This window comes from Onychomys torridus, chromosome 1 (genome assembly GCF_903995425.1).
Source record: "Onychomys torridus chromosome 1, mOncTor1.1, whole genome shotgun sequence".
NCBI lineage: Eukaryota > Metazoa > Chordata > Mammalia > Rodentia > Cricetidae > Onychomys > Onychomys torridus.
Genome location: NC_050443.1, coordinates 52,619,377 through 52,647,363, shown reverse-complemented (window position 1 = coordinate 52,647,363; position 27,987 = coordinate 52,619,377). Strand labels below are relative to the sequence as shown.

Below are 27,987 nucleotides of genomic sequence, written 5' to 3'. Positions count from 1 at the left end.
AAATAATGAATTTTACCCCATTTTTAAAATAAATATTTAAAAATATTTATTTGCTTATTTTTATGTATACATGTAGGTATAAGCTTATGTGCACCACATATGCATTTAGAAGACTACAGAGGCTAGAAAAGGGTGTGGAGTCCCTTTGGAACTATGGTTATAGGCAGAAGTGAGCTATGGAGTAGGTGCTGGGAACTGAACCTGGGTCCTCTACAAGAGCAGAGAGTGCTTTGAACCCTTGATCAATCTCTCCTCACATTTTCTCTTCATTGACTTCACATGTAATTTTTGCTTTTCCCATTGCAGAGCGACTTTGCAATCCCCTTCCTTTATTCTCTGTTTTTTTTTCTCTCTTTTTCATTTTTTTTCTATTCTGTTTCTTTAATAGTATCACCCTTGAGTGCACACATGTGTGGAAAATGCCACAGGAAGAAAGTTGACTTCTCCCATCATGTGCACATCTGAATCTTCCATGATGGAAGGTTTGGGAATACAGTCAGTTTGATTTAATTTTTGGAGTTTAATTAAATGGTAGTTTTATACTCTGAGGACACACAGACTTAATTAGTGCAAATGTTTTCAGATCTTCATGGAGCGGGTGTCACTCGTGTGTTTTTGTGTATAATACCCGATATTTCCTCTTTCAGCCCTATCAAAGATATCCATGACGTTTTGGAAGTGACAGTGTTTGATGAGGATGGAGATAAAGCCCCAGATTTTCTTGGAAAAGTCGCCATCCCCTTGCTGTCTGTAAGTCAGTCCTCTTGATTAATCAGCAATTTGTAAGTCAGAGTTTCTATGGTCTAGAGGAATTTTTATCTTTGTCAGTCTTGGAGCTACAACGGAAAGCAGTATCAATTCTTTATATTTTAGATATAAAGAGACAGAGCCTGTCCTGTGTCAGCCTAATATTTACTTAATCAACCAGACATTTTGGCCAATTTTTCAGTCCCACTCTCGGCCCTCATCCCATCTCAGGATGGCACTCCTGTCTGGTTTCAAGGGACCCCACTCTCTGATCAGATTTTCCACAGACTAATGAGGACTATGCACTAATTTCTTTTTACTTCCTCCCTGTCTATTTCATTAAAGGTTATTTGTGGTGACTGTGCGTTTCTTCTCAGGTCTCTTGAAGACCTTTCCCCAAAGTTCTGTCTGTTATGTCTGCTTTCAGACTTAAAATATTTTGTGGAAGAAAGTAAAGATATGCCTTGGAAAATCAAGAGGGTTTCAATCATCTAGTTAAGATCAACAAAGAAGAAAAACAGAATAATAATAATAAAATAAAACTTACAAGATGCAGTAGAGAAAGCATCCCATAATGCCTTTACAAGAGTGAAGGGGGAAAGGTAGCCGATCAATTGCCCTTTTATTTATTTATCATTTAATATCCACCTTTTTTTCCTTTTGATGGGACATTAATATGTATCAAATGAAACTGTTAGAGGCAAGCATTTCAGTTTTCCATCCATTCATAAAATTGGTTGTACAGTCGTTATAGGTTCACCAAAATATGAGAGTTGATTTCTTCCCTCACACTTTTTCCCCCCAAAGCTGTTTGTACATTTTTGTGAGCTGTTCACTCTGTGTTCTAACCACAAGCTTCATCTTGCTCCTATAATGTTTACAGGGAGGGAAACACTGTACCTCTTAATATCTTTTCATCTGCTTTTGATCACTTGGTTAATTTCTCCCCAAGTTCTCATATCCCTGATGCTCCTCCAAGAAAATGCATGTAGCAGCTGCTGGCTGCTGCAGCCGGCCCCTGCCAAATGCTCTGAGCTCTCCGTGGCAGGCGGCAGTGCTCCTAGAGAGGAGATGGCAGTTTGGGATTCCCCCCCTTTTCATTATAGCTTTGTCAGATATTCCTGAAAGAATACATGGAGCAGGAATATGGGACACACTTTAAAAGAAGTCTAAAGAGAGATGAAACAAAACCAAAACTTCTATCCTTTACAATTCTGTATATACATATGACCAGAGTGCTTTTTCTCTCCCTCTTTCCTTTCTCTCCTTCCCTCTCCCTCTCTCTCCTCTCTTTCTCCCTCTTCCTCCCTTCCTCTCCTTTATACTTTTTAATAGATTAATCTTCAGTGTATTTTATTCATTGACATGTGAGTACAATTTGATAGTTTAGAAACCCTTGATCTTTTTTCTTTGTTCATAAAACTTTCAAACTTTTGTGTTTGCTTATTTTTCTGTGGTATCAGCTACTGGCTTTGCTTACTTACTCCAGTCCCTTAATCCCTCTTTGTCTTTGTCTCTCCTTCCCTCCCTGCTCAGCAGATCTAAGACAGGATGTCCAGCTGCATCAGGACTACCCAATCCTAAGGCTGTTGATATTTGAAGTTAGAACATTTGTATGTTAGATGAAACTTTTGTGTGCATTTTGGAGTACCCAGCAGGTTCCTGGCTTCTCTCTGTGATAGTAGCACTGTTTTCCTCTGCTGTTGTAAAAACTAAAGATGTCCCTAGACATTGGCAAAGATATTGAAGAGTGATGGACTCCCTTATGGAGATAACAACTGGACTAAACTAGTGGATTCTTTTCTCAAAATATCCCTCCCTCCTAGAAAATCATGGCAAAGACATGCCTTATTCAATCCTACTTTAAACACAAGCCAAACTCCACAGTTGAATTTTGTAGCACTGGAACAAGCTGTCCCATGGCCTATTGTTCATTCCTTTGTTTAAAAAATGCTGATGAAATTTCACTGTGTGACAGGCAATATTAGCTAACAATGCTCTAATGCTGACCACAGGGAGCTCCCTCTTCCCTTATTGCTGTGAGATGATCTGTATGTCAAATGTGTTGCTCTGATTGGTTAAAATAAATAAAGTGCTGATTGGCCAGTAGACAGGCAGGAAGGATAGGGTAGGTGGGACAAGGAGGAGGAAAATTGTGGGAGGTAGAAGACTGGAGAGAGACGTGGCCAGCCACCGCCATGACAGAAAAGACATAAGGTACTGGTAAGCCACGAGCCACGTGGCAAAGTATAGATTAATAGAAATGGGTTAATTTTTTTTAAAAACATTTATTTATTTATTATGTATACAGCATGTATGACCAGAAGAGGGCACCAGATCTTATTACAGATGGTTGTGAGCCACCATGTGGTTGCTGGGAATTGAACTCAGGACCTCTGGAAGAGCAGTCAGTGCTCTTAACCTCTGAGCCATTTCTCCAGCCAGAAATGGGTTAATTTAAGATAAAAGAAGTATATAAAAAGAACCCTGTCACAGCCATACAGTTTGTAAACAATGTAAGTTTCTGTGTTTTACTTGGTTGGTTCTGAGTGTCTATGGGCCTGGCGGGTTAGAGAGATTTGTCCTGACTGTGGGCCAGGCAGGAAAACTCTAACTACACCTTGTACCTTATATCATGTTTTACATGAGACGAAGATACAGAACAATCACTAAAATAAAATCAATATCCAGTGTTACATGATAAAGATCCACCACTGGGGCACCAAGAGTATAGGGAAGTAGACATCAGCTATCCAGGACTACAAGGTGAGGGGTGCACAGGGAGGGAGACTCTCAAGTGGGAACTCAAGGAGCTGACAGAGCAAGCAAAGAAAGTATTGGGGACATTTCCAGGCAGGGGATCATGTATGTTCAAAGGTTTGCTCACAGGATTTTGCCTGTCAGCATCCAGAGATGGCTTGGAGGCCAGGGTAAATAGAATGCAGGAAACAGAGCACAGTGGCCTATGAAACTGAAAAGGACACAGGGGTAGGGTAGGGGCAAGCCTCGTGGTAACCCTGACAGCCAAGCACAAAGGTCTGTGAAGGATTTGATTTTTCTTCAGTGAGGGATGGAAAACTACAGGTTTACATCGCTTATTAATTAGTTTCTGTTGTTGTTATGAAACACCAGGCCAAAAGCAACTGGGGGTGGGGACAGGATATTGGTGTTTATTTCATCTTACAGTTGTGCATTTTGGTCCATTGCTAAGGAATATGGAGACAGAAACTCAAGGGAGAAACCTAGAGGTAGAACTGGATTAGAAGCCATCAGAGAAGTGTAGCTTACTGGTTTCTTCCTCATGGCTTACTGCTTTCTTGTAGCATCCAGGACCACCAGCCCTGGGACAGTACTGTCTACAGTGAGCTGGCTCCTCCCACTCCAATCATCAATCATCAATCTAGAATTTGGTTGGAGCATTTTCTCAGTTGAGATTCCTCTTCTCAAATGACTCTAGCTTGTAACAGGTTGACATAAAGCTCGCAGGACACATTATTTATTTGTTTTAAATACAAATAGCATGTGGCACAACCAAGAGGAAGCCCCAGTTTACCAGGCACTGCCTTGCATAGCAGCCAGGCCAAGGCTGTGATCCTCTTAGTTGCCTTGGGGACGCTGGCCTGGCACTGGGTGCAGCCTCTGCTGCTGTTGTCCATGCAACTGATTTGATTGAGATTAATTTTAATTCTCTGACTGATAGATTGGGAAAATGACCACATCCTAGGGCAGACCTGTGTGTTCTTGACATCAGGTGGTCCACCTTAAACAAACTGACCTTTTCAAATTAATTTATTTTCTAATAGAATGTAGATTATAAATGTGATTTCTAAATGTCATGACTCTCATCATGACGGAAAATTATAATCCAATAATTATTTAATTTATTGTTCCATTATCAAATAATACAGAGCTGTACTTGGGGTGGGTTGTTTAAAGATAGGACCATTCAGGTGTACGTTTTTCTTCTTTTGTTTGTATCTCTTGAGGGATGTATACCTGACAAGTTTAGTGTAGTTAATATGCTAAATCATTCATTTTCTAATAACTTAGTCTTTCACATTTAATTTTGGAAATTTACAAATTAGGAAACAAGGGTACAGAAGGGACCCTGTAGTGTAGCTGGTGAGTAAGCAAGTTTTTAATGTAGACAGCCTCATGTTGGAGTCTGACTCGCCGAGTTTCTTACACAGCCATAGTGAATATCTATCCCGCATCAAACCATAAAGAAGGCTAGGGATGTGTTTGCACAACTGTGATATGTCCAGTTAGGGTTGGCCAGAGAGGCATGGTAGGGGAAGTGTAGGAATTCTTGGGAGACATCTATACAGTCGGCACAGAAAATGAAAAGTCACAAATGCCACACCAAAGGAACAAGATGTTGTGAGAGTTTGAGACAGCATAGGAAACAGTGGTTTGAATTGGCTCAGGAAGGAGTAGCGATCATGACTGTGGATGGGTGGAAAAGTCCTCTAAAGCAGAGGGCAAAGCTGAGAGAGGTGCAGGAGAATGGTCACATGGCGGGAACAAGGAGAGGCTGGGTGCCTTGGTCTCAGGATGGGAGTGGCGAGGGTAGACAGGCATTGGATCTGTCTGTTAGCAGGGATCCAGGATGGGTTGGGAATAGCAGTAGTGACTCTACAGTACTCCACTAGGACCACAGTGTGAGGATATTCCAGAAGATTGGTTGAATATCCAAGAATTAAGCATCAGAGAAAATGCTTGAGATTTATTTTTTTATATTTCTTAGGAAAAGGGTTGATTCCTGCTTTTATTTTATTTTATTTTTTTTCATTTATGTGAAAGAATTAAGAAAGGGGAATCTGCGGTACTTACTAATTACTTTACAAGATAATTAAAACTTTATTCAGTGATGCATTAGTTTAGCTTAGTCTGGTAGCACAGGTCCATAATCCCAGAGTCTTACGCTGAGGCAGGGGACTCACAAGTTCAAGGCCTGCCCAGGATGCATAGTGAGTCATTGCCAGTTTGGGCAATGTATGGAGATCTTAACTCAGCATAAAAGGAGGACTGGGGATAGAACTCAGTGGTGGAACACTTGCCCAGCATGGAGGAGGTCCTAGGTTCAATGCTTCATATGATAAAAATATCAAAATTTATATTTAAACAGTTTTTAACCAACAACATATTCATAATTGACTGGGGATAAAATTGTCTTCTCTTTACCTAAGGCACAAACTAAAGTTCCACTCACCATTTGGTGGTGTCGTACTTAAGGATTCTAATGGTATGATGATAAAACACCATGAGCAAAAGAAACTTGGGGAGAAAAGGATTTATTTCAGTTTATGGTTCCACATCACAGCCCATCACTGAGGCAAGTCAGGGAAGGAACTCAAACAGGACAGGAAGCTGGAGTTAGGAACTGGAGCAGTACATCTTACTGGCTTGCTCCTCATGGCTTGCTCAGCCTATTTTCTTATAGCACCCGTGAACACCATCCCAGTGATGGCACTACCCACCTTGATCTGGACCAGCCCACGTCAGTCACTAATTAAGACAATGCACTGCTGGCCTGCCCACAAGCCAGTCTGGTGGGGAGCATTTTTATCAACTAAGACTCCCTTTTTCCCAAATGGTTCTAGCTTGTGTCAAGTTGACATAAAACTGCTCAGCACAGCGAGGTAAGGAAGGCACAGTGCACTTAAAATACCCAAGTCCAAGGTAGAGAATGTACCTTAACTTCTCATTTCACTCACTATTAATGTACTGAAGCCTGTTGTTAAGGTGCATAAAACTGTTGAATAAAAAGCCAGGCTAACTCATCTATAGCTTTAATTTTTTTCCCTTTGTGTTTTCCTTTTTGAAATTAAAATATAATTTCAACATAACCATTCTTGTTCCTCCCATGTTCACTATAGCTTTTCAATCAGGGTGAAAGTACTACCTGGCAAGTGGGTCATTTAAAAATTCAAACATTGAGGCCTGTGAGGTGGGTCAATGGTTCAGAGTACTCTCCTTTCCAAGAACCACAGTTCAATCCCCAACACCCACAGAGTGGTTCACAACCAGCTGTAACCCCATTCCTGGGGAATCTGATATTCTCTTCTGGCCTCTGTGAGCACCAGGTTTACATGTGATGTGTAGACATAATACAGGCAAATTACCCATACACATAAAGTCAAACAACATTAAAATTACAATATTCATTGGTGCTAGTGAATTGCTCAAGGTATGTGTATATATATTCAATATGTATGTGAATAAAAGATCCAAGGTCAATGAGCCATACTCACATATGCTTAATTTCTCTTCAATTAAAAACAAAACACAAAAATCATAGGGCCTCCTTTCTAGGCTGTCTCCTCCATCCCTTTGTTTCAGCTGCTGATCCAACAGAAACACTTTTTACCAGGGACACCCCTGACCCACTGCCAGTGGCCACTGGCTGGGACCAGTAGGGGATTGTAACTCTCCCTCCAGTTTCCCACTCCAGTCTCTGCAGACTTACTCTTGATCCTGTAGCAGCCAGCCTGCAGGAAGCCCTCCTCCTATCCTAACTATACTCTCTGGGTACTCTGCCTGTTAACAAGGACCCTGGTCCTCATAGATCCTTCCTGCAGCTCCTCTCAGCCTTTCCTCCTAGGCCATCTGCATCCCTTTGTATCATCTGCTGACCTACAAAAGCGCCTTCTACCAGGGATCCCACAGCTACCCTAGTGGGCTGGGATCCAGAGTAGGCAATGGCATCCAAAGAATGGAACACATACCCAACAAAGACAAGAGCAGATAGCCACACCAAGATATATCTCAAACATCAAAAATCCAGATAGTTAGATACCAGTGCAAAAACACAAGCGTGAACACCTGAGACAATATGCCTCTTCCAGAAGCCAGCAGCTCCACTGGAATAGGCCCTGAGAAATGCAATTTAGTTGAAGCATGAGGCAAGACCTTAAAAACAGAACTGATAAATATGTTGAAGAATCTCAAAAAAGATATGAATAAATGCCCTATTGATGACCATGAAAATAGAAATAGTTAAATGAAATAATGAAATCCCTTGAAGACATGAAAGTAGAAATAGAATCACTAAAGAAAACTCAAACAGAAATAAACTGGAAATGAAAAATTTAGGATGTCAGACAAAAACCTCAGAGGTAAGCCTTACTAACAGATTATAAGACCCAGAAGAAAAAATTTCAGTCAAAAAATATTAAACTAAAAAAAAAAATCTAGACACAATATATCCAGAGGCTCTGATCCATTGTGCAATATATACTGAACCTATGAATAACAGGGATAGGGGAAGAAGATGAAACCCAGGTCAAAGGCATAGGAGATATTTTTAACAAATCACAGAAGAAAATTTCTCAATATAAAGGAGATGCCTATGATGGTACAAAGAACAACACAGAACACCAAATATACAGAAGTGAAATTACTCATGAAACTCAATAATCAAAGCATTAAAAGTACAGAACATATAAAGGATAATGAATGATACAGGGTAGAAAGACCAAGTAACATACAAAGGCAGCACACTAGAATAATGAAACCCTGAAATACAGAAGTGCCTGGACAGACTTTCTACAAACTGAGAGACCACAGATGCCAGCCCAGACTGTGGTACCCAGAAAAACCATCGATCACATTCAGATGGAGGGAAAAAAAAGTGAAAAAAAATGTCATGATAAAACCAAATTTAAGCAATTTCTATCTACCAATCCAGCTCTATAGAAGGCTCTAGTAGGAAAACTTGAGTCTCAATAGATTAACTATACTCAAGAAGACACAAGGTATAAATAAACCCATGACAGCAAATCAAAAGAGTGGGAAAACCCCACAACGTAACAATAAATTAACTGGAATCAATAAAAATAGCTCATTGAAAACTCTCAATGTTAATGGTCTCAATTCCCTCAATAAAAAGACAAAGACTAACATTAGAAAATAGAATCCATCCTTTTGCTCCATCCAAGAAACACACACCACCATCAAGGATAGATATCACCTCAGGGTAAAGGGTGAGGAAAAGATATTCCGAGCAAATGGGTCCAGGAAGAAAGCAAGTATAGCCATCCTAATATATGACAAAATAGACTTCAAGCCAAAACTAATCAAAAGAGCTAGGGAAGGACACTAAACACTCATAAAAGAGAAAATACATGAGGAGGATGTTATAAGTCTAAGCATTTATGCATGAAACATAGGCTATTCAAGTTCATAAAAGAAACACGACTACAGCTAAAATTTCATATTGACCCTCACACAACGATGGTGGGTGACTTACTTTAATACCCTACTTTTACTGATAGACAGATAATCCAGAGAAAATTAAGCAGAGAAATGCCAGAGTTAAATAATTTCATAAAGCCAATGGACCTAGCAGACATGAACAGCACATTCCACTCAAACACTAAGTAATATAATTTCTTCTTGGAGCCACAGACTAGGACACAAGTCAAGTCTCAACTGATATGTATCTCAAAAACCTTAAAACAACTCTAACCAAGCAAGGGAAAGACTTGTATAATTAAAAACTTTAAGACATTGAAAAAAGAAAATGAAAATTACACCAGAAGATAGATGTTGCCCTGCTCATGGATTGATAAGAGTAACAGTGTCAAAGAGCCATCCTACCAAAGGAAATCTACAGATTCAATACAATCTCCATCAAAATTTTAGCACAATTCTTCATAGAAGTTGAAAAATCAATCTTTGACTTTATATAGAAACACATGCTCACAAACAGGATAGCTCAAACAATCCTCAATGATAAAAAGACTGCTGGAGGTATTGCTATCCTTTATTTCAAATTGTACTATAGAGTTATAGTAATAAAAACAGCATGGTATTGGCACAACAAACACACTTATAAGCATAATTAAACTGGCGATATAGATATGAGTCCATACAGTATAGATACCTGACTTTTTACAAAGAAACCCCAAAAAAACACTTGAGAAAAGACAGCATCTCCAACAAATGGTTCTGTTCAAACTGAATGGCGGCATATAGAACACTCATCCATGGCTGATGGGAGTTCAAACTTGTACTGCCACTATGGAGATCAATGTGGCAGTTCCTCAGGAAGCTGGGAATAGATCTACTTCAAGATCCAGTCATACCACTCTTAGGCAGATACCCAAACATCTCTACATTGTACTTTAGGGACACTCAATCATGTTCATTGCTGTTCTTCTACTAATAATAGCCAGAAATTGGAAAAACCTGGATGTCCAAAAGGTTAAGGAAAAATGTATATTTAGACAATGGGAAATTTTATACAGCTGTTGTGAATGGTGAAATTCACAGGTAAATGGATGGAACTAGAAAAAATCATTATGGATGATTTAACCCAAGCCACATAAGACAAATGTGTATTCACTTATACATGTATCTTGGCTTTCAAGCTTTTGACATGTGTGCTACAATCTGAATAACCATAGAGGTTAGGTACTTTGTATGGGACTGTGGGGAGGAGATGCTCTCCCAAGAATGGAGAAATAGATACATTGCTATGGACAGAGAGAGGAGAAACTAGCATAGGAGGGTAAAGTAGAGAGGAGGTTTGGAGAGAAGGGTAAGGGAGCAGATATAGGGAGGAACAACTGATACCAAATGCCATTTGAAAAACCATATGGAAACCTGATATAGAATCTTCCTAAAATATAAACTGATATGAAAGGAGTCTAACCATAGGGGAGAAAATGCTCCAAATAGACGTCTTTTGCCACCAAGTAAAATCTCCACTGACAAGAATGGCTTACATCTTTCTCAGTTGTTGGTCAATGGAACCCTATGGAAACCTCCAAACAACCCAGGCTATTGATTACTCTCCACAACCTGATGGTAATGTCCTATTGCTTAAGACAACACTTATTTATATCACTGAAAACTGAGATGTCAAGCTGGTGGTTAACTAGAAGTTTCACCCCTAATGACTAGTGTTCACAGTACTGAAAGATTTTCTGAAAGACACTGAAGGAGAAAGTTAATCATCAATATCACCCGAATACAAACTCTGTGACCTACAGCAATTACCTGCCTGGAAGATACACTGGTGTAATAGTGGCAAAAACGTTACAGGAATAACTAACCACTTTCTGATTAGATTTAAGATCCACTCCATGAGATGGAACCCATAACCAACACTGCTAGAGTAGCTAAGAACCTGAGTCTAGCTAGGTCTTGGGGCCCTTAAGAGCCTAGGGAAAAACCTACTATTATTCTGCTAAAGGAACATAGGAATAAAATTACTCCTAATGAGATATATCTGTACCTATAGATCAATACCTCACTCAACCCACATCAGAGATCTTTTTGCAGTAGATGAGAATTAACACAAAGACATGTAACTGGAAAACGTGCCAAGAGTGAGAGACTTTGGAGTACACACTCCTAAATGGGACTTTTTTTTTTTTTTTTTCACCGAACCCATTTCCTCAGGGAGGCAGTAAGATTGTAGGAGCAAGATGTAATGGGTAACAACAAGAAGACAGTGTCTTTCAGGTACAATGTGACTGATGCACATATGAACTCACATAACTGTGGCAACATGCATAAGCTCTACACAAGTTCAAGCCCAGCATGAGGAGGAGAAGGGGGCAGAGGATCCCACCCCTAACCAAGAAGCAGTTTGCAGTTAGTTGATACCTGCTGACAAAGGTGAAATCAGTTTTGTCCAATGGTTATCACCAGGTGATAACCATAGTCTAGGGCAGGCCCCGGTCTCAGGAGTAGTGAGCTAACACAGAACAACTCAATGTTTTGGTAGTTTTATTTCATTTTACATTTTTTGTCCTGTTTTTGTCTTATTGGTCTTTGGTTTATTTTGATTTTTGTTTTTATTTGATATTTTTTTTTGTGTGTGTGTGTGTTTATGTGGCCTTTTTGTGTTTTTTATTTTGGGGGTGTTGTTAGTTTGTTTTGTTTTTTGAGACAGGATTTCTCTGTGTAGCTTTGGCACCATTCCTTGAACTCACTTTGTAGCCCAGGCTGGCCTTGAACTCACAGAGATCCACCTGCCTCTGCCTCCTGTGTGCTGGGATTAAAGGCATGTGCCACCACCACCTGGCCTGTTGTTTGTTTTTTGAAAGAAAGAGAGAAGTAACATGCAGATAGGTGGGTGGGAAGGTGTAGAGTATCTAGGAGGAATTGGAGGAGGAAAAAACATTACCAAATACATTGTTTGAAAAAAATGTTTTCAATAAAAAGGCATAGTAGTTAATAAAATGGACACATAGATATGTAAAATCCTTTACTCAAATACAACCAAGATCACTCCAAATAATTGTTAGAATGCATCGTAATTTGACATCTAATACTGGGTCCTTTTCTTTTTCCTTTCTAATCCTCTCATCATACCATAGTAACGCAATGGATGACAGTAAGCACTTTTCAGTTCTAAATCTAGTAATGAGGTTTACTTACTATTTATATCTTCCATTTAAGTGGACTCAGTGCTCTCAAAACCAGGGCAGCCTCTTCTCTAGCCTAGACTTTCTTCTTCAAATGTAGTTGCTCTGTAAAATCATCTAATGGGCCAATTTAAGAAGAGTATAAATTGCTTTAGTTGCTCAATCTGTGCGGAAGCAATCAGGCACAGCCATCGTAGTATTTGACAAAACAGACTTCAAACAGAACTAATCAGAAGAGCCTGGGAAGGTCACTACATATTCATAAAAGGAAAAACCCACCAAGAGGCTATTACAAATCTAATCATTATGCACTGACCACAGGGGTGCCCAAGTTTGTTAATTACATATTGACTCCTTTATTATTTTCTAATAATGAAAGGTATACTTTCATTATTTTCTAATAAACCCAAATGAAAATAACTCCACTATCTTAGCTCAATGAAATACATTTTGGAACAAATTTGACTCATCTTCTTATGCAAGTGCAATCCTTAAGGTCAAAGCAACCTATGACTAGAAATATGGCTTCCATTCTGTCTTATAGAGGTGCAGTATTTTGGTGGAACATGTATGTGTGCTGTGAGGAGCTGTATTCCTAACAGTTTCTCTTAAATAGGTTTAATGAGACAAACTTTTCTATAATTATACCAAATAAGTACCATACTAATTTTCATTTGCATTTTCAATTAAATATTGTTTCTGCAAGCCTTTGTAATGGAGCTGCATGAAATAAGAGACATGGACAATCATGGGGTTTTTTTTGTGTGTGTTTGTTTGTTTTAAGATTAAGATGGAGTTTTTGGCCACTAACGTAAATAATAGTAAAAATTAAGATTGCATGAACAAGTTTATGATCAATATAAAAATTGGAAATGGCATGTTGCCAGGACTTGGCTTTGGAGTGTAGATTTGGTCCACCAACCAACATGTTCAGTCTTGGGGTAGAAGGTAAATAAAATGGAGAAGAGGATGCCTCACCTGGAAGATTATTGGATATAAAGAAGACTTAAATCCCAATGTAGGGTGATAGAGGTTATTTTCATATGTATGTGTGCATATCAGGGCAGAGTATGTGTATATGGGTTCAAGTATCCAGGTACCAAAGGTGTAGGATCTCCCTAGAGCTAGAGCTAAACATAAATGTGGGCCACCTTAATTCTGGGAACCAAACTTGTATCTTTTCAAGGAACAATGCATGGTCTCAACCACTAACTCATCTCTCCAGCTTCTCAAATAGTCATCTTTTAGCACAAACATTCCATTATTTTTACCCACTTCTCCAAGCATACACATTAATTGAAATAAGGTGAAAAGTCAATTAGCTCTGCTCTGCTCAGGACCAAGGCACTGTTAACATTCTGGAGGTTTTCATGAACCATATGCAGCATGGCCTGTGAGTGCACTGGGTCAAGCCAGTCAGGCTGAGGAAGTGAGAATGCCTGGTGGGCTTTTCCCAATCTCCCAAAACAAGAAGCTGGGTAAGTACAAGGTTGAGCACATCACACAGAATGGCAGATCATGAATACATTGAACTTTTCTGTTAAATAGTACATCTCTTATACATTAAGTCAAAGTAAAATCTTACTTGCTCCTGTTTTGAGACATCTCAAACATGGTGATATAAAGCAGGAACATATAATGTATAGATGTAAATAACTTACATGTCCTATAGATGATGTATAATGTATTGTTGTAAGAGTTCAAAACTAGATGAATTATCACTCAGATTATAAAAAACACAGCTCTGTGTGTGGGAAGATTTCAGATTTTATTTTGGAAAGAAAATAATTTTAAAATTGCAAGATTAGAATAAAAATATATATCATCTATCCAGCATTAACTATTTAAAAATATATCATGGATTAGGACTACAGCTTAGTGGGAATTTCATGTTCCATCATTGTCAGCACTGAACATTGAAGCAGAATAAACATGGAAGCTCTGAACACAAACAGAATCAAAACCATGCTCAGTGGCTTCCTGAAGATTCAATCCTGTAATCCTGTTAGTAGCAGGCACCCTGCATGCTGCTTTTGAGCAGCAACATCTGGAATCTTTTCATCTATGAGCTGATTACCAGATAACTTTTAGACACATTAAAGGTGTAATTCTCAAACTTTAGATAGTTTTTAAAAATCCATGTGATAGGTGTCTATGTCCAGTTTTCAAAATTGGAAAAACATCGGGCTTCAATGCCCACTGAACATGTTCAAATACTGTTGACTTGTTCAGGATACCTCAGTAGAGTTCAAAAAGGCAGAAATTGCACAAGGTCAGAGAACCAAAATCTCCTTTTTATATGTTAGCAAAGAAGAAAGAAAGAACTATCACAACTACTTGGCTCCAAAAGGGGAAAAAACACCACAAAAAAAAAACAACCCTCTGAATTAGTTAATGCACATTCCAAGAGTGCAGTTAGAGGGAGCTTAAAACTTGCAACAATACTACATAAACCTATACACAAAGCCCAGAAGTATAATTTTAACTTGATTGGTTTAGTAACTCAACCTAAAGGTTGCATATTATTTAGAAAACTCAATAAAACTAAATAAGACTAAGAAAACTGGAAAGGAATTGATAGAGACACCACCCTCGAAGTAGGTTGAGCAGTGTAGCACAGTGACAGAATACTTGCCTGGCATGTGCAAAGCTGTGAGTTATCTACCAGCAGTGAGGCAAAAGGAAATAAACACAAAATGAGAAAGAGTATATGCAAACAGTGGTGCTATGGATATGATAAGTCCAGGCACCAGACACTCTTCAAAAATACTTGTGAAATTGACAAGCCATTTATAGCACTAAAAAAAAAAAAAAAAAAAAAAGAATCGCAGTGAGACTAAGAAACAGTAAACAAGATGTAATTGTGAACACCAGCACCAGTTCTCGGTGAGGGACCAACAGAGTAGGGCTGGCTCTCGAAGAAGATGTGAGATGACCTGAATGCTATGAAGATGTTTACTCTCTCCAAAGGAACTGTAAGGATAACAGTTCCACACTTGGGATAATGCATTGCTAAAGGAGCAAAGAAAATGATTTTTCAAAGTATAATTAGAGGAATTTGGATATCAGATAGTAAATATGCCACTTAGTGAAAATGATTGGTTATGGAAAGTTTGGAAAAGTTTTCAAATAATTCTAACCTTTTCTCTATGTGTTTTCTTCTCTTGTTGTGAAGAAAATAGTGTATCAATTGTTTACTGAAGTTGTTTTCCTTGAGTCCTAAGGAGATGAGTAATGCTAATTCCATTTAAATGCATTAAGAGCATGAAAATTTCTTTGGAAATTGTATTGGAAAGTGTATTAAATTTTTCCTTGTGATCAGAATTAATAAGTCATAGCAAGAAAAATATTAAGAAAAAAGAAAATTATGTTCTTCTTGTGTATCAGAAAGGCTCAACACATTAGGAAGCATGCTGTGTAATTGATAATAATGACATATTAAAGGTAGAATGTTCCACAGCAGTATCACTAGATGTGGAAGGGGTGCTTGAAAAAAGTCTACTCCCATTCTCGATTGTGGACAAAATAGTCCGATCATTTAGCAATCATATTAGTTACCTCTTTGTTACTGTGACTAAAATATGTGACATAGATGAAGAAAGGAAAAAGTAGTTATTTTAGCTAGTGGTTTGAAGGTTTCAGTCCATAGTCTCTTGGCCCCAGGCACTCTTAAATAAAACAGAATGATGGTAGGGATACATAGTGGTGGTAGGAGCTTCTTCACCATGTCTCCCTGTGGAATGGAAGAGGAGGAAGGAAGGAAGACACAAACGGGAAGGAAAAGGAGGAGGAGGCAGCAGCCAGAGGAAAGATGTTCCCTATTGTCTACTTCTGCCGGTTAGATTGTGAAATTCAGAATCTCACACTATAGTTCAACCATCTGGGAAACAAGTACTTTACATCATGAGCCTTTTGTAGGGACACTCCATATCTAAGTAAGCGAAGGATACTACCTTAGCATGAGTCCCAGTGTCTGCCCAAAGCCTCAGAAACATGGATATAATACCATAATATTCCATCTATGCCTTCCACTTTCAAAATGAAAGTAGTAATAGGGCCTTCCCTACAGTATTGTTAAGGGACTTCAACAGGCTGAAGTTTATAAATTAACTAGTGAGAACATAAATCTTTTCTATCAGCTACAGCCAATCCAAAATTATATGGGAAAAAAGCCATTATGTACATCTTAACTAAGAAATCACATTTTAAACATGTTATCACATAATTTCAGATATCTGTAAACATAAATAGTTAGTAAGTAACAATATAAAAGATCAGTAAGATATATATTAAGAAAGTAATAGCAATAGCTATATTAATTAGAAAATTGAAAACACCAAAGACTAACATAAAATAAACAAGATATTATGTCTAAGATCTTTGTAAAGATATTCTAGAACTTTAGTGAAGGACTTGATAGAACACTAATTAGGGATCATTTAACATGAAATCTGAAGCATGAAGTCACTGTGTAAAGGATATAAGACTTGGTAAGTGGTTTTTTGAAAATCAGCTGCTTAGGGAGTTAGGGTAAAATATTCCACTAAGCTCAATAACAATTTCAAGATGAATTAAACACTGAATATTTATAAGAATGCAACCTCTTTTTATTTCCTCTTGGTTAACATCAGAACTAGTTGATCAGACCTTATTGCTGAAGACCACACACACACTTCCCTTGCAAGATGTATCAAGTAGGAACTGAGCTGGAGGCTGTTACCATGCTCCAGAGCCTTCATGATCTAGAAAGCATCATGTAGTCTGCTGCGGACCAATAGTGTTACACAGTTGTGAGCACTGTGGACAATAATATCAATCTGTCAAGCAAGATGTGCTCACTGTTGCAATAGTGGCATGACCATTATGGTGGTAACCAACTATTCTCCCATTGTACTTAAGGCCCATTTCATAACTCACAGTCCCATAGCTGGTGGGATCAAGATAACTTCAGATTATATTAAAATCCGTAGGAAAATGCTACTTCTGGTCTTAATAATAAGAGAAGCTTCTCTTTGCAATGAAATATGGAAAGTGCAGAGGTGCTGGCTGCTCAAAGTTCTGAGAATAAGTGGTGGCTGGGTATACAGACCTAAATAGGTAATTTGTGCCACCTCCATTAAAGCTGAGTGGATGCTGCAGAAGTGGGAGCAGAAAGAATGTGAGAGCCAGAGGACAGGAAGAAGGACAGTGAAATACTGACTTCTAGATGTGACTTAGATGATGTAATCATAATCTCACGCAGCTACATTGGCCTGGACAAGACGACTAGATCTGTCAATAGTCAATTAGGGATCTGGGAAGGGCCCATGTATTCCTACCCCTCCATGCTTAATTATTAGATACCAGTAGATTCTGAGATGGGCTGCAATTGTGTTTGGTTATACCCACTGACAAGCCTACCATGCTTCAATGGATATTTCCAAACCTGTGGTTAAATGTGATCCTTATGAAACTCAGTGAGTTTCAAAACCAAACCCAAACCACTTTCATATGTGGGAAAGGTATTTAGTGGAAGGCTGGAGGAAAAGGATAAGATTAAAGTAAGGAAGGACAAGGTTGGTATAACCAGAATACACTGAATATATTTATCAAATTGACAAATTCAATAAAAATTGTTAAGGAACTTATGATATTAAAAGGAAGTCCTAAATGTGCAAATGGAAATGAAGCAGTAAGAGAAAATTCCTAAGATCCTCAGATGTCAGCAACAATTACCATGTTAAATTGAAAGACAAAAAGGTGGAATATTTCAAAAACAAAACAAAACAAACAAAAACAGAATAATAGCCTATAAACAAATGTTTGTGGCCAGCATGTATTTTCTTTAATTATTGAGACTAAGGCAAGTGAACCTGGCAGAAAAGTTAACTCAAAAGCGAAATCCTCATAGCACAGAAATGGTCTATCGAATTATGGTCTTGGTAGTTAAGAATGTAGAACAAGTTGGCAGATCAAGGACTGAACCACTGGCTTCTCATGTAACATAGGTGAGATTTTGCAAGTTACTTGACTTCTCTGTCTTCAATTCCTTATTGCTGATATGAAGCTAATTCTTGCATGTATATTGTGAGGATAAGTGAACTTGTGAAAATGGAACAATTAGTTTTTGCACACAGTGAACTAAACTGTCATTTTCCTTTACCGTGTTTTAGCAGTTTAAATGATTAATTTAAGCAACAGGATTGACAAATCTGGTTAAGAGTTTTCATTATCGAATGGAGAAAAGGGATGCCTTAAAATAATTTTGGAAATAGTGACTTGGATAAAAATGGTTCAGAATGTCATATATACTCACCTTGTACATTTGTAATCTAGGTATCCATTTTAAAGAGGCAGCTAGGGCTCATACAAATAAAGTAGTTTGGTATAGTCACATAGCACAGAATATCAGAAATGGGAAACTGTCTGCTTTCATAAAGTAGTCTCATTGTTTTCAAAAGTGAAGATGAGGCTAAGCAGTGGTGTTGCATCCCTTTAGTCCCAGAGCTTGGGAGGCAGATCTCTGTGAGTTCGAGGCCAGCCTGGTCTACATAGCTAGTTCCAGGACAGTTATGGCTGTTACATAGAGAAACCCTGTTTTCAAAACAAAACAAAACAAAAAAAAAAGTGCATATGAACCAGAGACCTTTTTATTTCTCCAAGGTAAAATGCTCAGGACTAAAGAAATTGTAGGAAAAAGACAACCTTCTTCACTGGGAATGTAAATCACTTAAGAATTTCGAGAAACCAATGTGGCAAGCCTTGTTTAAACCCTAAAATTAGCCACCTCCCATGACTCAGCAACTATACCAAGGGGCTATAGCTTGAGAAATGAATGCATGGTAAACACTGCTATCTATCAACACTCGTCACAGCCTATAACAGCTGGAGAATGGGGAATTTAAAGAATGATGACACGTAATTCATCAGATATAATCAAAAAGAATATACTTTAAGCCAGGGTTGGTGTTACAGGCCTGTACCCTCAGCTACTTGGGAGGCTGAGGCATGAGAATGGCAAAATTCAAGCCCTTCCTTGGCTACAGGATTAGCTAAGTGCCAAACTAAGCAGTTTAGGAAGACCCTATTTCAATATGTCAAAGAAAAAAGAACTGAGGGGGATTCGGGATATAGCACAAGTCCACAGTATATGAGACCCTGCTATTACTAATATATTAGCACATATATCTATGCATATGTATACATGCATAATTTCTGTGCATAAAATTAAGTAAATCAGAGATAGATAAAATTCAACATATGCTATCTATTTAACAATTCCTATGTACTCCCCTCTGTGACTGACTATTGTTAATGTATTTCACCTCGGAGTAAGTTGCATTATTATTTACATCTTAAGAATTAAGAAACAAGGACAGAGGATCCAGGTAATTTAAATGAGGTTATCTAGCCAGCCTTAAGCAAAGTCACAATTATGAACTCAGTTTATCTACCTCTAGAGTCTACCTTAGATATTCCCTATCCTGTTTTAATTTTTTAATTGAAAGTTTAGTATAAAGAAATCATAAATAAGAAAGATTACACCAAAATTATCCAGACCCATGGTCCATAAATATACATTTGATAATGTAAGTGTAAATCCACCTAAAGCTCAGAGTGGGTATTTAACTGTTTAGAAACTCATTAAGATGAATAAACTACCCTATTTATATAAGCAACAGAAATAACACTTTACATTACAAACTATAGATGCATTTTTCTTATTCTTTTTGTGTGTAAATTTTCCCATAACTTTTAGAATCCTCTGTGAAGTCTGTGTGGAAATAGCTCATATTTTAGGAACAGTATTTGTGAGAAGCCCTAAGTATACCAGGCTTCATGTCCTTTCTCAAGTTTAGTTCTGGGTTTGCTTCTGGTGCAAGACTTGACTTCCTTGGAGAGGAGATGTAATTGTTGTGACAAGGGGCAATGAGGGGGGTCTAGGCTCCTTCAGCTTCTTCCTGGTAGCTGATCTCTCTGCAGGACTAAACAGAGACTCCTGGAAATCTTAACTTCTTCTGCTATTTGTAACTCAAATCATTGGACCCATACCTTGATTCTAAGCTGCATGAAGAATGTGAAACGCCATCAGATAAAGTGTACTAATTACTAATTGTCCTCTTGCCAAGTCATGTGTCTCTCCTTGTCATGTTTTATTAGTCATTATTTAGCTTGTGCCTCAGCTGGGCTCAGCTGCTGTACAATGCTCTGCCGTGGCCACAGTCTTTTCTCCTTCTTCTTCTTCTTCTTCTTCTTCTTCTTCTTCTTCTTCTTCTTCTTCTTCTTCTTCTTCTTCTTCTTCTTCTTCTTCTTCTTCCTCTTCTTCTTCCTCTTCCTCTTCTTCTTCCTCTTCTTCTTCCTCTTCTTCTTCCTCTTCTTCTTCTTCTTCTTCTTCTTCTTCTTCTTCTTCTTCTTCTTCTTCTTCTTCTTCTTCTTCTTCTTCTTCGTGTTTGTCTTCATCTAGAGTGGAGAATAGTATTTGATACAGGAAACTGGTCTATATCTGCCTTTTGTTCTGCCTTTTCTACTTTGAAGGTCAAACAGTGATGGAATCAATAAGAGTTTTTACTTGGGATTTTGATCTTAAATGCATAGCTTTTCTCCTTAAGCTCTCCCATGGTTTTATTTCTTCATATTGATCCTGATTAATGTTGGTAACATCCAAGAGTTTTATGGCGAATCACAATAAAGATAATTCTTGTTTGGAAAAATGCAATTGGGATTTTTTTTCTGTGTGTCCTCATGTGCTACAGTATGTTACAGTCAGGTTATGTTTTTAAAAATAATGAACAGAGTATTTCTCTGACTCAAAAGTTTATTATCAACTTTTAAAAGCTTCTCATATTTACAAGGCTTGAGAATAAGCAGAGGTAATTCTCTTTTATGTAGAAAATGTTAGTTTAAGGATTACTATGATTTTCTTAACATGGTAATTTTAAAGTTTAATTTGTTTTCAGTTTTACATATATAAATATAAAATTATGTACACACACACACACACACACACACACACACACACACACATACACATACACACACCACAGTAGTATTTGCTCTGCCCATGACCTTGGGCTATAGAACCTGAAGGAGGTGGTGCTTCCTGCTGTTGTACGTGTCCTCTTAAAAGGAGAGGGAGAAGGGTCACATGCCCCTTCTCTCTGCTCCTGCCTGTGAGGTGGATTTGCTCCCAGTCAGATCAGAGGATGACTTCAGTGGTCTACTCCATTCTGTATTTGTGAGTGTATTTCCTCAATTTATAGCATAATAAATCCCTATTACTCATTAAATACACTCACATGGATTGATTATTTATGTACGTATACCACACTCACTGCTCCCATCTCCCTGCCAACTTCCTACCATTTCTTCATTCCTCTGCAAAAATGTATCTCTCATATCTGTTTCTGTTCCTTTTGATTGGGGCCCACCAAGATTAACCAGTACCACCTGGGTGATGCTAGCATTGAAACTATTGCTTGGAGCCGTGTGGGTTCAGCGGAGGGTGCATAGCCACAGGCAGTGACTTCTCCTGTCAGAGAGTCTGTGCATAGCCACATTTCCGAGTGGAAGTGAGGACCTGAAGGTCATTCATTCCTTCACTGTGGCTAAAGATTGGTTTTACAACATAACTTTTCATAATATTTTTTCTTTGATCCCAAGTCTCAAATTATTATTTAGTAAGAGACTTCCTGGCTCTTTAAAAATCTTGGGATAATTACCAGAGTTACCTTTTCCCATGCTCCAAACAGATGGTTTATATCTTATACTGAACTGAAAAGAAATCTGAAGTGGAAAGAAATGCCCATTTTTAAATTGTGAAAGTTGCTATTGCTAGTTATGGTAGTACTTCCCTTATATATGGAAGGTACTGTTCCTAATTATGAAAGGTATTTTTCCTAGTTATGGTAAGTACTATTTTAAACTATGGCGGAATTTCTAATAATTCCAGAAGATACTATTCATAGTTATGGAAGCACTGTTCCCAGTTATGAAATGTATATTCCTAATTAGATTATATATGTGTTACACTGCCCTGTGAAGATGCTTTGAATTATGGTCTAATATTGTCCTTGTTGCCTATAATGTTGAGTACAAAAAAATATGTAGTAAATCAATTTCGAGATTTTATCTTACAGAAGTGAAGTTCAATGTATTATCTGGTATTTTCACCTAAGAACCTTAGTTTGATGGAAACTCAGTCTTCCCAGAGGTTATCACAGACTCTCCAAATGAACACGGGGACCCACCTCTTTCTGTCATGAATTAAAAAACTGTTGCTTCCTTTTGTCTGGGGTGACATGGGCTTCAAACTTTATGTTGGGTTTCAGCTATCTCATACCTAGAGACAAAAATTCACAGAGTCTCACCTCTAAATCTTCTTTTGACTGTATTAATTTTCCAATTGAATAAAATTGTTAAAATTTTAATATTAGAAATAATATTCTATTTCTCAATATAAAGTACTATAAAGCATGAGTATAGCCTTAAATGTGTAATGTACATGGATAGCATTCATCTAACATCATGTGGGAGTTGGGGAGATGCAAATAAAATTTCAGATTGACTTTTTAATCCTTTATCCAAGTGTTGACAGTTCAGTTCCATAATAGAACTGGAAAATATTTTTCAGAATGTTCTATTCTGTTTTAGTGTCAGTATTTACTGTGATACCACATGTTTAAATCACTGTAGTTGATTTTCATTTTGAGTATTACATAGCAGTAAAGAAGAGACATATGTAAAATAATATTACCAAATCATATTGGTAGCTACAAAATGAAGTTATAGATTTCATATAGTCTTAACAACAAAAATTAAATACTTTATAAGGCTATTGCTGTAAATATAAAGTTTCAATGAAAAACGTGAAGGGAGAGGTGTGCCAATTCCTACTTAATTTCTAATTCAGGAGAAGAATTGTGATATGTATATATCCTTGAAAGGAAATGGGTTTTTATTTGTGTAGTCATCAAACTTAAAATTTTTATGTTCCAACTTAATTTGCTATTAAAGTAGTAAACATGACTATATTTTGTTGTATTTCTGGCTTTGGTGACACCTTTAATGTTCCTATGTGGCTTTGGAATTTTGCTGACACAATGCTAGGGACACTGAGTAACAGGAAATCATCATTTACCGAATTTAAAAAAAAAAAAAAAAGAAAACCTCCCTCTTCTATGAAATATTTTTATGTAGATACTTCTTGTTCTCCCACTGACCTTCCCTCGCCCTTAAGAAATCATGGAAATTTTAAGATAACATTACAAGAACTGAGGGCTGAAACAAAACGAAGCTGGCAGTACCTCAGCTTGGCAAATTGACATGCGGCTTTTGTATTTATGTCTTTCAACTTTAACACCGGGAATTTATTAAGTGAGACTCTATGCCAGAGCGGAAGCTCCGAATCCTGTTTGGACACCGTTGAGGAAGGAAGCTGGGACTTTATGGGGGCACCCCCTTCCTGTCAGCCGCTGACCAGGAAAGCCATCCTTCTGTATGAAAGCTATTCAATCTGAGAGGTGGGGTGCTTCGGGAAGGAAGATGACCTCTCCCTTGTAAAGTGGAATTGCTCTTTCCCCACGGTGACTTACTCAACTCATTTCCACCAGTGTTTATAAGAACACTTGTGTCAATGATTGTAGTGACAGCAATAGTCATTTAAAATATGGCTCCGATTTCCAGCCTTCCAGTTTTTTCAAGTTGTTTGGATTATCGAGCATTACTGTCAGAACTAGAAGACTTGATAAGCCCAGGTTGTGCTGAGGCCCTTTAGAGTGGACTATGTTTCCTAAATGCCAGAAGTTTCATCAACATCCACCATGGCTGAGTAGGAAAAGCATGTCTCAATCTGAAGACAGAACAAGGAATTCTATAGTTAGCATGCTTTCAAGGGAGCCAAAGACTTTCTGAAATGCCATGGGAGGTGCTGTTTACTGAGATGTCATGTTTGCTGGGAACTGCAGGCAGGTAGCACAGTGAGAGGAAGTGCTGAAAAGGGCTGGATGGAAGCCAGGGGGACTTGGTACTGTCAAAGATGTGGATGTGTAGGCACTTTGGATATCTTGAGTGATTTGGGATCTTGACTTCAAATTCAGCTAGGTTTTGATTTAATTAATTTGAATTTTGTGGGGGCCAGTGAACCACTGGTAGCTTCATAATCATTTTTGAGAATGATTTTATAATTAAAGTAAAATTGCTAAGAAAAGAGAGCTCTTTATTTTCTTCCCATGTTAGTATCTTTTTTGGGGGGTAGGTGGGTGGGTGGTTTTCGAGACAGGGTTTCTCTTCATAGCTTTGCGCCTTTCCTGGACCATGTTAGTATCTTATGTTACCATGTTGCATTTGCCAGTGCTAAAACACCACCAACAGCAGTATGTGGAAATGGAATCTTCATAATTTAGGAACAAAAGTTTCCTATCATCATGACATGATTTGTACCCCTAGGTTTATGTCAACATGCAACGTTGAGCCAATGGTTGTTACTTTATCTTCCTATCAGTTACAATGCCACTCTAGAATTAAAAGTTGATCAATCTTTCATTTAGTACCTGTCTAATACTTGTTTCATGTGTAATCATATAGTGGTAAAAATGAGACAATATAAAAACAGTAAGTAAATTACCTAACCATGATAGTAGATACAAAATAAGTTATACATTTTTACAGAGGCCAAAAAATTAAATGCATTTTTGACTTAGTCAAAGTTATTTTTGGTTTTCCTATTTAAAACACAAAGAACATTAACACTAATATGTACTTTGTCTTTTATTCCTAACAGATTAGAGATGGACAACCAAATTGTTATGTGTTGAAGAATAAAGATTTGGAACAAGCTTTTAAAGGGCTTATTTACTTAGAGATGGACCTCATATATAATCCAGTAAGTGCCCTCAGAATGTCCCTGCCAGCTTTACAGTACCTAAAACACATGGCATTCAGACTGTGTAGTCTCAGATTAATGTCAAATCTTTCAGAATAGATGCTGGAGAATGGGTGGTGTTGTGTTTATACCTCAGTCATAAAATCCATGTTGAATGTTCCAGGTTTCAGATAGTTGAGCCCGCAGGATTGATGAGGTTTGAATTCTCAGTAAGCTAAATGTCAAGTAAAAAATTAAAAATAAAAGCAAGGGTAGCCTTTGTATATCATTATATACCTACATACTTTGTATATCTATATGTCATCTACTGATTATATGATTACACAAATATATGATACATTATACAAATAATCCACTCTATAAACATAAATTTTATGTTATATGTAATCTACATAACATATATAGCATATCTGTTTCATCTGTGATATGCAAGCTGTGTGATCTTTAAAACAATGAGTATCATAGATTTTAGATCTATATAGTCTCAAATTCTGGGTAATGTTGCAATTGGGAGATGGTCGTCCCCCGGAGAGTGTGTTCTCCCTAGTCCCTTCCTGTTCTACTCCAAAAACCATCTCTGTAGTTTGCAGGAGAGGTGATTCGATCTTCTGCTTTTTTCTGGGAAGCACTTGCATATGGATTATATGGAGATTATGTTATTCAGCCAAGATGTGAGTGCAGTCGCAGGGGAAAATACATTGGTTAAGGGCTACAGTAAAGGTAGATTCATGTTTCAGTTTTTGAAGTTTTCCCTCATTCTGCTGGTTGGAACAAGTCAGTAAATTCCCCTGGGGCGCAGTTTCCCCCATGTAAACGAGCTAACATGGCCCATTTACTTGCTTTTTCAGGTCACTGGAGGTAATGAGATTGTCTGTGGAAATGTTGTTTTTATGGACTGAGAACTTCATTCGTGTTTTAGGTGCCATTGCCAAAAGTTTAGTTCAAAATGAGAGGAGAAATTTTTGTCATTCAGTTTAGCATGAAAATTTATGAAGCTCGGTGTCTGTCCTGATTTGAAGTATTTCTGTGGGTTTATCCAAATGGTGACATAACTGTCCCTGGTCGGTCCAGCCTGACTTACCCAAGGACCCTGGAAACTGGCCATGCATGGCAGGACCCACCACTTTCTGGCACCTACCCATGGCCTGTGGGTTAAAAGGTCTCATTTTTTGTGATATCCTCGGCTTCTCAGGAGGAGAAGGAAGTCCCTGTGAATGCTGTCCTTGTAACAGCCCTGTTTTCCCCAGGTGAAAGCCAGTATCAGGACCTTCACCCCAAGAGAAAAGCGCTTCATGGAAGACAGCCGCAAGCTGTCCAAAAAGGTAAGTAGGTGGTGCCCACCCACTGGCCTTTGAGTACACTCAGCATCCAGGATCCAATCACGTCTGGTCATGGCTGAATTCTCTTTGATTTCTCTCCTCTCCCACTCCTTTTTGATTTGGACTCCTCCTCTTTTCATTTCTTTCCCCGATCTTCTCTCTCAAAATGGGGCTTCAGCCCAGTCCATGAGGAGAGGCTTAAAACACACCCATGGGAGGGAAGAGGGGGTGTGCGTTCTGAAGTGTTCTTTAACGGTGCGGTGCGCACCGAGCAGACAACCTAAAAGTCTTTGTTTACCCTCTTCACTTGCTTCTTAGGGGTCTCTCCTTTACCAGCTGAAGGCAAGACTTCTGTTTGTTCAGGGGATAAAGGAATTTCCCAAGGGACTGAGGAAGCTTCTAGCCACAGATTCACCTAGCTGCTCCCTCTGTGTCTAAATTTAGGGTGTGTGTAGGCATTTTACCCCGTGTTGAATTAGCTGTCTCTCTGTTTGCCCATCACCCCTGAATTCCTCTCTTATCAGTTCAACAAAAGGTAAAGATCTAGGATGAGGAGGAGGAACTTGATATTCAAAAAGAGAACTCATGACCTTTGCGTTTCTTCCTCCTGTATCCCTCCCTGTCCTCTTCAGATAGAGTCCAGGATTTCAGTCAGGACCCATTGTTCCTCTTCAGTTGTATAACAAAGAACAAAGTGTCCCCCCTTTAAAAGTGTTTATTACTTCCACAGCTTCCTCTCTGGTGGTGGTGAGCAGCTGTGCATGACACAAAGCAGTTAAATATAAAGCAGTCTTACCTTCCTTTTGTTTCCCATGAACTTCTGGGCCCCCCTCAGAGGGGAAAGGACTTAGCAGTCTTGTGGAGGGAAGTCACCCAATGTTTTGTTTTGGTGCTTTAGCACTGAGTGCAGTAGTCATTGGGTGTAATCCGAGTAAAAGTCTTCACTTTTATTATTACTATTATTATTTGTCTTTTGCTCTGTTTAGTTGAAAGTTAAAACCTAAGTGGAGGTAGGCAGGGGGCGCAGCTTTGCAAGCAAATCAAAATACGGTGCTTCCCACTGGGAGAAAAGACATTTCCTTTATAAAACAGCTTGGCCACTGGGGGTGGCGTTGGCTTTGAGAGTCCAGGGGGAATCTGGGGCCAAATTCCCTGGGTTGGTCAGGACCCTCCCCAAGTACTGCACTGGGGTAACCACTGGGTTACTCTAGAGGAGCATAAAGTTAAAGTTTTTACTTATGAAACAAATACTTAAAACCAAGTCTGGAACTCTCACAACCACCTGAAAGGTTAAAAACAATGACAATCCTTTTGGAGACAAAGAGTGAGAAATGTGCTCCAGACTGTACAGCTGGGAAGGGGGCGCTGGATTTCCTTCCTACAACTACACCTTTTGGCCTAACTAAGCTGGAATATGGGGCCTTTCTGACTGGCATTCTCTCCAGTTGCAGCCATACTAAATAACATCTTGAGACTCATTCCTATTCTGTCTCAATATTATTCTTTCTTGCTATGTCTCCATTATTTCTCTCTCTCCTTGTCACGCCATGTACACACACATACATGCGCTCACCCACACCATGCACATAGCACTCCTGTACCGCCAAATGCCCCGTTGCTACAGCTCTCCTCAGCTCAGTTTTGTACTGAACACTATTAAAACAAGCCATTTTTCAGATAA

The 27,987-nt window shown here is 38.4% G+C and overlaps 1 protein-coding gene across 3 annotated transcripts in view; it reads left to right on the top strand.

Annotated features, from left to right (window-relative positions):
* Positions 1-27,987, top strand: part of Mctp2 (multiple C2 and transmembrane domain containing 2) — a 240,556-nt gene that overhangs the window by 129,769 nt on the left and 82,800 nt on the right. For all 3 annotated transcript variants that reach the window (XM_036173220.1, XM_036173212.1, XM_036173231.1), the window contains 3 exons: positions 648-750; positions 24,886-24,987; positions 26,235-26,309. In XM_036173220.1, the coding sequence (XP_036029113.1) occupies positions 648-750; positions 24,886-24,987; positions 26,235-26,309 (280 nt within the window). The remainder of the gene's footprint in view (positions 1-647; positions 751-24,885; positions 24,988-26,234; positions 26,310-27,987) is intronic.